General features: G+C 49.1%; 2 protein-coding genes across 2 annotated transcripts; both read right to left on the reverse strand.

Annotated features, from left to right (window-relative positions):
* Positions 1-6,681: 6,681 nt before the first annotated feature.
* On the reverse strand, positions 6,682-8,607 carry LOC128773820 (40-kDa huntingtin-associated protein-like). Its single transcript, XM_053891526.1, has one exon. The coding sequence runs from the start codon at positions 8,562-8,564 to the stop codon at positions 7,434-7,436; it is 1,131 nt and encodes a 376-aa protein (XP_053747501.1). The 5' UTR covers positions 8,565-8,607; the 3' UTR covers positions 6,682-7,433.
* A 520-nt stretch (positions 8,608-9,127) lies between these two features.
* LOC109260937 (histone H2A-Bbd type 2/3) lies at positions 9,128-9,584 on the reverse strand. Its single transcript, XM_053891527.1, has one exon. It carries the CDS (start codon positions 9,582-9,584, stop codon positions 9,243-9,245), a length of 342 nt encoding a protein of 113 aa, XP_053747502.1. The 3' UTR covers positions 9,128-9,242.
* Between the last annotated feature and the right edge of the window lie 3,742 nt (positions 9,585-13,326).

A 13,326-nucleotide genomic window follows, 5' to 3' on the forward strand; every position in this document is an offset into this window, starting at 1 on the left:
CCCGCGTGAGTGCTTCTGTCGCTGGTGTGTGGGGCGTGGTCGCGGGACGTCCCTCGTCGGGCGTGGGGAGGTGGGGCGGGGGTCGTGGTCGGGGAAGACCCAGCAGAGCAGCTTGTCTCGGGGATCATGCAGGCGGTGGCCCTGGGCGGGAGAGGCTGGCTCGGGTGGAGGCTTTGACGGGAGGGGCGACGAGTCACCGGGGCGGGGGGGACCTGGCGAGCGAGAACCCTGCCAGGTTGGAATTGGGGTCACGCGGGACGGCGAGCTGGGTTTCGGGCCGGTTCGGTTACAGATTCTGGGAGACGCCTTCGGCAATGCGGGTAAACAGGCTGTCACCCAGCCACAGGGGGCACCTGGCCAGGCCCCGCCCCAGGGCCCACGATTTGCATACAAGACTGGCACCAGGCAAGGCCTCACTCCTTGGCTTTGTTATGTATCAACTTTGCCCCTGGAAGAGTTCTTCCCCCAGAACCCTTAATTTGCATAAGTATCTTGCACTAGACCATAGGGTCTCAAAGCCAGAATAATGGCTAAGTGTGAGTCCTACATTTTTTAGTATTATTTCTTTATGCTTTATGTAGTTTGAATTTGATCAGTAAGACATTTTATGCCTACTGCTTTCCTGCTATGGTACTGGTGTTTCGCTGAAACTTAAATTTCTTCATTTTTATAATGAGAGCATAATACTTGCCCTCCATTTTAGAACAGTGATTAGAAGAGTTAAAGGAAATTAAATGTATAAAATTTTATATGCATACCTATGTGTATATATATATATATATATATATATATATAATAAAATTAAATGTGTAAAATTTTATATGGATATATATATAAAATTATGCTAAAGTAAGAATTTACTAAATCTTAGGGATGATACTGTATGCAATCCATGATGCTGTTATTTCTTTTCTGTTTTTTATTTTATGTTTTACATTATACAAAAAATCAACCTCTTTTGGAGCCCAGTTCTATGAATTCAACATTTGTATACATATGTGTATCCACCACCACGGTCAGGCTATGGAACAGCTTCATCAACACAGAATAGTTTCTGATTTGGTACTACTGTCCCTTTTTAGTTGTGATTTTTGTTAAATTAACACTTTTAAGGAGAGCCCCGGGGTGCCTGGGTGGCTCAGTTGGTTGAGCGTGGGAGTTTGATTTTGCCTAAGGTCATGATCTCAGGGTACATGAGATCGAGCTCCACATGGGTCTCTGAGCTCCCAGTGCGAGCGTGTCTCTCTCTCTCCCTCTCTCCGCTTCTTTCTGCTCCTGCCCCGCCTTCTCCCCACCCACCCACCCGTCAAAATAAATACACTTAAAAAATTTAAGGAGAACCCAGGGTAAGTGTGTGCGATGGTGAGCCAAGTTTCAACAGAGACTGAAAGGGAAAATGGAACGGAGAGGTGTATTACTCGTAGCTCCTGAAGAGGTACACAGCATGCCTGGCGAGCCACATGGGGAGGTCAAGGCAGGGCATAAGCAGAGAGGGGGCAACAGGACCTGAGCATATGCCTTTACTAAGGTTCATAGGTGAGATCTTTCTGGGTTTCCAGGGTCAGGCTGGATTGACCAATTCAAAACAAACAAAAAAGAATGGTGTTTTGTTAAGCTCTGTGGAAGTCTTATCTAACTTATCTAAGGGACCCACAAAGGGAGGACCTGGGAGGCAGGAGAGACTAACACTAGGGTGATTGGGGAAGTCTTGTCAGGTTCTTACACTTACTTGTGACTCAGCTGGTTGTCATTTAGGGCATGCACTTGAGGGTAGGCTCATGTTTTCTCAAGACCCCTGCATGTCACTTATCCACATAAAATGAATGCTGAAGCAGTTGTACTTTGGAGGAGTTTAAACTCAACATTAGCGAAACCCTTTCCTCAGACCTAATCTTGAGAATAACCACTGCTCTGTTCTCCATCTCTGTAGAACTTCCTTTCCCAGAACATCTTGTAAATATATTCATACAGTATGTCACCTTTAAAACTGGCTGCTATCATTCAACATATTGCTTTCCAGGTTCATCTAGATTGTTCAACTAGAATATATCAATAGTTATGTTTTATGTTCAAGTATTATTCCATTATATGGGTATATCACAGTTTGTTTAATCATTTGCTTATTATAGGACATTCTGGTTTCCAGGTTTGGGAAATTTTGAATAAACTGCTATAAACATTTATGAACATGTTTTTGTGTAAATATAAATTTTCATTTCTCTAGGCTAAATACTAAAGAGTTGGACTGATAAATCACATGAAAAGTTTTCTTGGGCCCCTTCCCAATTAGTCTCATCCTCATTTCCTATAGGCAACCACTGATCTTATTTTTTCCTACCCCATATTAGTCTTGAAGTTCTAGAACTTCAGATAAATGGAGTCAAAAGTGTAACTACTTTCAATGAAGCTTGAGATTCAACCATATTTTGCATGTATTAATGATCCATTCCTTTTCATCAGTGTTATTCAGCTGTATTAATAAACCACACTATGTTTATACATTCAACTTTTAAAAAATTTTTTAAATGTTTATTCATATTTGACAGAGAGAGAGAGAGAGAGAGCGCAAGCAGCAGAGGGACAGAAAGAAGGGGAGACAGAAACTGAAGCAGGCTCCAGGCTCCAAGCTTCCAGCACAGAGCCCAACGCGGGGCTCTAACCCACGAGCCGCAAGATCATGACCCGAGTGGAAGTTGGATGCCCAACCGACCGAGCAACCCAGGCGCCCCTATACATTCAACTTTTGATGGACATCTGGCCTGTTTTTAGTTTTTTATTATTACGAAAAGACCTACTATAAATATGTGTGTTAAAGTTTTTGTGTGCTAATATGCTTTCATTTCCCTTGGATAATTCCTAAAAGTGGAAGTGTTAGGTAATAGGTTAGGTGTATATCTAGCTTTATAAGAAACTGCTTAACTGTTTTCCAAAGAGTTTGTACCCTTTTATACTCCCACTATGTGTGAGGGTCCCAGTTGTTCCATATCCTTGCCAACATTTGATGTTGCCAGCTGGTTAGTTTTGGCCATTCTACATCAGGTAGATAAATAGTGATATCTCATCGTGGCTTTATTTTGCAATTAACTAATGATAAAAGATCATTGAGCACATTTCAATTTGCCACAAGAGTGATGCTAAAATCTCTAACATGATTGGAATTTTTCTAATATCTGAATAACCATTCTAGCTTTCTATGCCTTCTGTTTTTATAATATATATTTATATATTCTACTTTTTAAAATATTGTTCTACTTTTAATCTTTGTGTCTTTATATTTAAGAGTATCTCTTTATAAAATTGTATTCTATTTAGGATAGACCTAAAAGATCTACCCCCTTGATAAATTTCTTTAGTGTATAATACATTACTATGGATTATAGGTACAATGTTATATGGCAGATCTCTAGAACTTATTAATCTTGCTGATTTGAAGCTTTATGCCCATTGATTAGTAACTCTCCATTTCCCCCTCCCTTCAGGCCCTGGTAACTACCATTGATCAATTTGACTATTTTAGATTATTCACGTCAGTGTAATTGTGCATTATGAATACCAGCTATGATTATGTGATCAGTTATAGAAACAGGGATTGTAATTGACATGAATATTTTCCCTTCTTTTGTTATCAATGTTTGTAAGTTTGTATGCCTAAAATGTGCTTTCTTCCCTCACTTATCCTCCTATAATATGGAGTGCATTGAATTTATATCATAGTATTTAAGTATTAACTTTACATCATAGTACTGAAGTTCCAGGATGTCAAGGAGAAGAGCAAATATTACTGAAGGACTGTGCATCCTCTACTGGGGAAAGGGGTATTGTAGTTTTGGTTGTACACAGGATCATTGTACCACATTAGGTCTAAGTAGAATCTTGTTATTATCTTTATTAAGAATTTAAGAATGTTTTAAGGAGATGGGTCTTGGTGCCAAGTTGATAAAGGGTGTACCTGTGATGGTTAATTTTATGTGTCAACTTGACTAGGCCACTGTACCCAGACATTTGGTCAAACATTACTTTTGATGTTTCTGTGAGGGTATTTTGTAGTTGACATTGACATTTAATAAGTGGACCTTGGGGTGCCTGGGTGGCTCAGTCGGTTATGCACCCAACTTTGGCTCAGGTCATGATCTCATGGTCTGTGAGTTGGAGCCCCGCGTCAGGCTCTGTGCCGACAGCTCAGAGCCTGGAGCCTGCTTTGGGTTCTGTGTTTCCCTCGCTCTATGCCCCTCCCCCACTCTCTCTCTCTCTCAAAAATAAATAAACATTAAAAAATTTAAAAAAAATAAGTGGACCTTGAGTAAAGCAGATTACCCCCCCATATGTCAATGGGCCTCATCCAATCAATTAAAAGCCTTAACAGAGGGGCACCTGGGTAGCTCAGTTGTTGGGCATCCAACTTTGGCTCAGGTCATGATCCAGAGGTTCATGAGTTCAAGCCCCACATCAGGCTCTGTGCTGACAGAGCAGAGCCTGGGGTCTGCTTTTGATTCTGTGTCTCCCTCTCTCTCCGCCCCTCCCCTGCTTGTGCTCTCTCTCTCTCTCATAAATAAACATTTTTTTTTAAAAAAGCCTTAACAGAAAAAGACTGACTTCCTTGGAAGAGAGGAATTCAGCCAATTAAGCCTGCAAACTGCCTTGGGACTCCAAATGCATCTCTTTTCTGGGTCTCCAGGCTACTGGCCTATCATGAAGATTTGGGGCTTTTCAAGCCTCCACAGTCTTGTGAACCAATACCTTAAAATCAATCTTTCTGTTTGTACATACAAACATATATATATGTGTATATGTATGTGTATATAAACATATGTAAGTATCCACACACATATACATAGAGAGATTCTATTCATTTTATTTCTCTGGAGAACTCTAATGTTGTTCATACATCCAACACTAAGCTTTCTAGTAATCCTTCCCTGCCACTTCCTCAAGGCAAGGAGTTAGACCAGAGGCCTAAGGAGGCTTTTCCTGAAACCCAAACCCGAATACTATCACCAGCCACATTCCGTAACTCCTAAACATTTTTGTCATAAAACAGTAAGGCAGCCAGCCAGGCCCGTAGCACAGATGGAGAGGAATACACCAGGAAAAGCAAAAAGCAGGAAAGAGCATGCAACCTAACCACTTTCTTTGTAAATTCCAGTTTAAGACTGGCTTATTTCACAGAGCATTATACTTTCTAGATGCATCCATGTTGTTGGAAATGGCAAGATTTCATTCTTTTTATGGCTAATATTCCAGTGTGTGTGTGTGTGTGTGTGTGTGCATATGTGTGCTTCTATATATAGACCTTTTTTTTTCCCATTCATCTATGGATGGACACTTGGATTGCTTCCATATTTTGACTATTGTAAATAATGCCGCAATAAACATAGGGGTGCATATATCTATTCAAATCAGTATTTTCATTTTCTTTGTGTAAATACCTACTAGCACAATTGCTGGGTTGAAGGGCAGCTCTATTTTTAACTTTTTGAGGAAACTCCACACTGTCTTCCAGAGTGGCTGCACTAGCTTTTATTCCCACCAACAGTGCGAGAGGGTTCCCTTTTCTCTACATCCTCGCCAACACGTTGTTTCTTGTGTTTTTGATTTTAGCCATTCTGCCAGGTGTGAGGGGCTAGCTCACTGTGGTTGGACTTGCATTTCCCTGATGATGAGCGATGTTGAGCATCTTTCCATGTGTCTGATACCCTAGCCACTTTTGCAAAAAATTGGATGAGGTTTTTAGGGCTCTAAAAGACCCTTCCTGGCAGACAAGTGAGAGGACAGGAATGCTGGCTGAGTCTGTCTCAGATGGGCCTGTCTCATATTTCCTTAGTATTGCTCCCACATTGTTGAGACAGAAGTAGGAAAGAATACGCTACAAGTCCCGCCCCTTTTGCGGCACTTAACTCATGGTGACAACCTGTACATATCCCCTGCGATGCACACAAAATAAGGCAAATCTACCGCCAAGCTGTGCCCTTAAACCTCACTCCAAAATATTAGTACCGTACACAACTTCAGCGTAAAGGATGCATTTTCCCAAACCTGAATGATGGAGAAGATTCTATTCTGAAGAGTTCTCGTTATCACTCCCAACACTGTAAAGAAAATAAAATGGAATTGAAAAAGCCCCCACACCGTAATGTCTGCATGTGACATTTGGACCAAAAAGCTTTGGAAATGTAGTATTTTGAAATGGGATACCACCCTGCTCTTGCGGAACAAAGACACTGTCTTTCACGAAAATACATGACCACACAATACCAAAGAACCGTGCTGATTTTACACGCTGGAGTTAAATAAGAGGTACAGAAAGGTCCCTACTACAAATACAGGATTGTCACGTGGATTAGGCATACCTCTCAGAACAGAACCCGGAACCAGAACTGTGAACTCCAACGCACACCGACACATTTGCTAAACACATTTGTGAGAACATTCCTGGCCCACCCCCAACCTTGCACCAGACACATTCGCACGGCAGCTCTCTTAAGTAAGGACCACTTAAGCACCACATCGCAAATGAACTCTGTAGATTCACCGCGGGGCACAGCCTGAGTCCTAGGCACACTGTCCATTCCAAATGAATGAATGCATCACGGACCTGAAGGAGAACTGTTTTTCTACTTCCTGCTTCTTGATGGGCAGAGAAGCTGTTCCCATGTTACAGATGAAGTAAAGCTAAACCACAGGTTAGGGGCATCAGGATGGCTTTATTGTGGATTTAGGGCTGGAGCAACAACAATGTACTAATCAAACCATTCCCACAAATATGCATGGGGCAGATGAAACTACTTGGGTGATCCCACAGATAGACGTCAATATACGCTAAGAAATGAGATCACGATACAAAAAAAAAAAATCCTATAGCTTAAGTATTTAGGCAGAACTGTGAAAAATGAAATCCTCTGCCACAAAGATGTAGGGGGAGTTGGGTGGAAGAAGTAAGGGATAAACGGGGTTCTTTTTATTTCTATTGAGACAGAGAGCATGGGTGCAGCAGGGGAGGGGCAGAGAGGGAGACAGAGAATCCCAAGCAGGCTCCCAGCTGTCAGCGCAGGGCCCCAAGGTGGTGGGGGGAGGTCTCGGACTCACTAACAGCGAGATCATGACCCGAGCTGAAACCAGACTCCGGACTGAGCCACCCCAGGCGCCGCAGGAGGGTTCTCATTCTTACGTTGCAGCCTCGGGGAAGACAGCCCTGTCTTCCACTCTGATTCTATCACGTTGTCCTGGTTGTTTTTCCCTCCCTCCGTTATGGAAGTCAGTCTTTGGGACACAGGTACCTCCCAGTGAACTATATTGCCACAGTGGCCAGAGGAGTAAGAGAAACCAAGGTAGAACTCCGCCGGCATCCACGACTTGTATTTCCCCCCGAAACGCCAAGGGAGACAGACGCACGACGTTTGGTAGCAAGCAACGAGTGCCTTCGTTCACGTGAGTCCTCAGATGCCCTGTCCCGAGGGGGAGACGGTTTCTTGCAGAACCAGGTGAAGGAGGTGGTTCTGCTCGGCACTCAACAGCGGCCACATCTCCACTTGCAGCGACTTGACGGCTTCCGTGTCCTTTTCGTGGGTGGCCATGACCAAGGACTGCAGCAGCAGGAACAGCTCGTCAGGAAGCTGGCCGCCGCTCTCCTGCCCGTGGCCGTCGAAAGCCTCCCAGGAGTACTTCTCCAGAGTGTGGGCGTGCTCCGGCAGGAGCTTGGCGGGCGGCGGTTGCAGCAGCAGCAGCAGCAGCACGCGGGACACCTCGCAGCGGACCAGCACGTCGGAGAAGGCGCCCAGCGTGGCGGGAGAGGGCGCGGGCGCAGGGCCGCCGTTCGCAGGGAGCAGCGCGGCGGGCAGGGCCGGGGCCGCGCCGGGCCCGACCTGTGGCCCCGGAGGCGGCGGCGGCGGCGGGGGCGGCGGCGGCGGCGGCGGCACCGGGTGGCTGCCGTGCTCCCGCGCCAGGCGCTGCATGCGCGTGAAGACCGCCAGGGCGCCGTTGTAGTCGCGCGCCAGCAGCTGGCAGGAGGCGGCGTCGCCAAGCGCCTGCAGCGCGGCCAGGGGCAGCTGCGGGAGCTGCAGGTGGGCGGCGCGCTGGAAGTGGCCGGCGGCGGCGGCCGGCTGGCCCAGGTCGCGCAGGGCGGCGGCCAGCTCCAGGCAGAGGGCGGCGGCGGCGGCCGGCTGGCCCAGCTCGAGGTGCAGGCGCACGGCGGCGCCCAGGGCGTTGGCGGCGGCCTGCAGCGGCTCCCCGTAGGCCGCCGGGCAGGTGAGTCGCTGGCGCGCGTCGCGCTCCTGCCGCAGGAAGAGGCGGGCCGCCTCGGTGAGCGCCAGCGCCTCCCCAGGCCCGTGGAAGAGCGCCTGCTGGCAGCGCGCCACCGCCAGCTGGCACCAGGCCGCGTAGGGCAGGCACTCCTGGGCGCGCAGCTCCCGGCCCAGCTGCCCGAACTGCTCGCCCGCCTCCGCCACGTTGGGCTTCCGCAGGAACCGCTTCTTCAGCTTGCTCGACACCTGGCGGTACCGCGCCAAGAAGTCCCCGGCCTCGGGGCCCGGGCCCGCAGCGCCGCCCAGGCCGGGCGCGGACGCCGCCATGTTCGCCGCCCACACGCAGACGCGGACGCGGACGCGGACACGGACGGCCGGACGTGCGGGCGCCCGGCGGCGACGTGCCCTGCGTCGGCGCTCGGGCAGCCAGGCGCCCCGTTGCCCCGGTGATACGCAAGCGACGGGGCCCGGAGGAGAGGCCTCGCCCCGCGCGGGTCGTGTGTGCAAATCGTGGACCGTGGGGCGGGGCCTGGCCAGGTGCCCCCTGTGGCTGGGTGACAGCCTGTTTACCCGCGTTGCCGAAGGCGTCTCCCAGAATCTGTAACCGAACCGGCCCGAAACCCAGCTCGCCGTCCCGCGTGACCCCAATTCCAACCTGGCAGGGTTCTCGCTCGCCAGGTCCCCCCCGCCCCGGTGACTCGTCGCCCCTCCCGTCAAAGCCTCCACCCGAGCCAGCCTCTCCCGCCCAGGGCCACCGCCTGCATGATCCCCGAGACAAGCTGCTCTGCTGGGTCTTCCCCGACCACGACCCCCGCCCCACCTCCCCACGCCCGACGAGGGACGTCCCGCGACCACGCCCCACACACCAGCGACAGAAGCACTCACGCGGGTTTCTCCAAACACTTTATTGGCTTTCAGGGACTGCCTGAGGCACCAGGCCGGCCGGGGCCCACCGCGGCCATGAGTAGGCCTGGCGCCTGCCGGACCCCACGTCGCGTGGGACAGCTAGTACCGGCCCGGGACCGCCTGGGAGATGATGGTGGACTGGAAGAAGGCGCTGAGCAGCGGGTGGTTGTGGACCACCATGTCCACGACATGCGGGGTGATGAGCCTCCTGCCTCTGTTCCGGGCCTCGATGCCGGCCAGCTCCAGGACCTTGGCCGTCAGCGACTGGATGACGGCCGCTAGGAAGATCGGGGCGGACGCGCCCAGGCGCTGCGAGTAGCGGCCCTCCCGCAGGAGGCGCTCCACGTGGCTCACGGAGAACGTCAACTCGGCTCGGGCAGTGCGGGAGCGGACCCGGCTCTGGCCACCGGACGACCCTCGACGGCTCCTCCTCACAGGCATGCTGGGCCTCGGCTGCGCTCTCTCGGACGGGCCTCGGTCTGGCGTGCGCTGCGGGAAGCGGTCGGGTGCGGCTGGATGCGGTGGGATAGGGCTGGATGCGGTCGGGTGTGGCTGGATGCGGTCGGATAGGGCTGGATGTGGTGCGATGTGGCGGGAAGCGGTGTAAAAAGCCAGTTGGCCCGAAGTTTCCGACCGGCAGGGTTCCAGAGCCGCTACTCTATATCCTAGAGATCACAGACCGACCCCATCATTGGTCGGGTGCGCGTTTTGGGACACGTACATCCGGTGAAGTCACTGCTTTCCCATGGGCCCCCGCTGCAGAGAAGCGGTGCTGGGCGGGAGCCTGCTCCCTGGAACCCCTGTTTGAAGGAACGCTGGCTTTTGGCTGGGCGGGCGCATTGTGCACACACAACACGCGTGTAGGAGCCAGCGGCCCCGAGTATACACTAGAGGGGTCGGGCGACCACCACGGCCGTCTAGTTCCAAACCGTGGCACCACCCCTCAAAGAAACCCCTGTACGTGTCAGGCAGCCAGTCCTCACCGCACCCCCCTGCCCCCCACCCCCGTCCTCGGGAGCCCGCAGGCAACCGCCGGTCGGCTTGCTGCCCATAGGGGTTCGCCTGTCCCGGACACTTACTTCTTTCTGCACGCGGGATCGCTGGGCGAACAGGCGGCTTTCTGTGCCCGGTTGCTTTCCCGTAGCGCAGCGTTGTCACTAGGGTCCGTTCGTCCGTGTGGGAGCGTGAGTCGGCACTTCAAGCCTTTTCACGGCCGAGTAATATTCCACCGCAGGGACACACCGTGTGTGGCGGCCTATCCCAGTTCACGGGTTGACGGGCAGCTCCGCCATTCCCACCTTGCGGCAGATGTGAACAGCGCTGCGCCGAGCATTTCCTGCACAGGGTTCTGTTTGAGCGCCTGTTTCTGATTCCCGAGGGTAGGAAATTGCACTGGGGCTGCGATTGAGGGGTCGGGTGCTAATTCTGCCGGTCACTTACTGAGGAGCCGCCCAGCGGATTCCCACAGCAGCTCTGCATTCCCAGCAGCAGTGTGTGAGTCCCAGTCCTTGCGCACCCTCGCCCGAACCCGTCTTTTTGCCTTTGTTTTGCTTTCTGGTGCCTAGAAGAGCCATCCTACTGGCTGCGAAGTGGTGCCTCATGGCGGTTGTGATTCGCATCGCCCTGTTGGCGCATGATGTTGAGCGTCTTTGCATGTGCCTCTTGGCCATTTGCACATCCACTTTGGAGGAACGTCTGTTCAAGTCCTTTCCCATTTTTTAACTGGGTTGTTCGTTCGTGCTTTCGTTGCTGACTTGTAGGTGTTCTTTATGCATTCTGGAAAATACACCCTTATCCCACGTGTGATTTGCAAATGCTTCTCCCATCCTGTGCGTTTTGTCCTTTCACCTTCTAGACAGAGTCCTTTCATGCACAAAAGTTTTTGGTTTGGATGGTGTACAACTTATCCTCTCTCCACCACGCCCCTTCTTTTGTGGCCGCGCTTTTGCTGCCCTATCTAAGGAACTCTGGTGGTTAACTTTATGTGTCAACTTGACTATCCCATGGTACCCAGTTATTTTATCAAACACTTTTCTAGGTGTTAGGTACTTTTACGTGAGATTAATATGTATATTAATAGAATTGCAGTGAAACAAATAATTCCCCATAATGTGGGTGCTTCTCATCTAATCAGTTGAAGAAAAAAAAACTGGAAAAAAAACTGATGTCTGCCAAGGAAGAGAGAATTTTGTCAGGGGACTTTCTTGGGACTTGAACTGCAACATCAACTCTTCCTTAAGTCTCCAGCATTGTACCCCAGCTTGGAAATTTTGGTCTTGCCATCCTCCACAATACTGTGAACCAATCCTGAATCGTCTCTGTCCCCCTCTCTCTCTCTCTCCACACACACACACACACACACACACCCTTGTTTCTGTTTCTTTGGTGAATTTTGACTAATGCAGATTTTGATACTAAGAAAAGTCCTAAAGCAACAGAATCTTAAGAATGAATTTTCTAAATTTGGTTCTGGAGTTTCTGGAATTTGTTCTCTGGTCTCATTAGTTTTAAAGTTACTAATGAGTCTATTGCCAATGGTAAAGAAAACACTGATAGTCCATGACCTAATATGGTAATAAAGATACAGAAAATATCACCACTGTATATTACTAATCATACACTAATAAGAGGCAAGGTTCTTGGTGACCATATATATAAAACTTTAGAACATTTTTGTCAAACTCATAAACATAATGAGTTGGTTGTGAATGTCTCTGGACAAAGTGGGGAATTGTGGGGAATAAGCTTAGGAATTCATTGACCTTACACCAATGGGTTAACAAGGTTTAGGATGAAAGCATCCAAGATTATGTAAACAGGGCAGAAGTGCCCCCAGTATAGAACAGAGGCATAGGAATAGGAAGCCACAGGATGAAAGCATCCAAGTTTAGGTAATCGGGGCAAAAGGGCCCCCAACATAGTACCAAAACAGAAAGCTGCTTGCACAGGAAGAAGGACGACAATAGGTAAACAGGTAAACAGGGCTATAGACCACAGCAGGATGAAGTTGCCAGGCGGAGCTAATTAGCAAAAGAATGGTGCTTTGTTGACCCTGTGGTAGCATGCTCTATCTCTCTTATCCCCTAGGCCCAGTGCCACGATTTTTGTTTTATATTTACCCAAACCCCTAACATTGCCTATCTTCGAAACCCCCTTTCTCTCACACACGAGTTAATGTTCACTGTTTCATTGTCTCTTTGTGCACATCCATCACATTTGTAAGCCTTCTGATCCTAATAAAAACAGAGCAAGGACCCTTACTCGGGGTTCTTGTCTCCTCCTGGACATTAGCCTCTCTCGCATTTTAATTCTGTGGCCACCCTCTTGCTGGCCAAGAGAGAACTCCAGACCCAGAGTTTATGACAGGGAATAAGTGAATGAGCGCTGGGATTCAAATTCTCAGCTCAAGTGTCACACAAATGACCTGAAAACTTCTCTATCTTCCCTGAAGCAGATATTTCCTGTGGCCACAGAGCTGAGTTTTCTGAAAACCAAACCCAGAAACTCATTCTGCAAGTGGCTGAATTGCAATGAAAATTGAATTCCCAGCCTTGCAGAATGTTCATTGTTAATGTGTGGGTGAAAATTGGAATGAGGTAAATAGGAAAACTTTGATGAAGCTGGGGATTTTGAACCCCTAGATTCTGATAAGTCTTCTTTGCCAATAGAAACAACCTCTCTACCCCTGTCCAAGGAGATTAAACCTGCATGGCTCTGGGGAAACTGTAATAGCCTCCTATGAAGTATTTGTCTTACAAAACACTACCATTTCTCCTCAGGACCTCCACCACCCCTTTCTGTTTCTAGACCTATAAGTAGAGTCAAGTCCTAGAAGGCCCCTACAGGTGAGACACAAAGTGATCCATGAGAAGGTATACTACACTCCAAAGAATCACTTGATTTTTCTACTTTATACAGAGAAATCCAGGGAATACATATGGGAATGGATATTAAGGGTGTGGGTGATGGTGGAACAACATAAAGTTGAATCAAGCTGAATATATTGATATGGGCCCACGAGGCAGTGACTGTGTTTTTAATATTGCAGCTTGGGGAGCTAGAAAGGACTCTAGCTATGTGTTTGATTATTTGGCTGCAACATGAACCAAAAGGTGGCCCACAGTAAATTAACCTGACCTGTTCAACCTGCCTTGGTGTACTGTAGAGGGACGGATTCAAAAGC

This window comes from Panthera pardus, unplaced genomic scaffold (genome assembly GCF_024362965.1).
Source record: "Panthera pardus isolate Hobbes unplaced genomic scaffold, ASM2436296v1 HiC_scaffold_27, whole genome shotgun sequence".
NCBI lineage: Eukaryota > Metazoa > Chordata > Mammalia > Carnivora > Felidae > Panthera > Panthera pardus.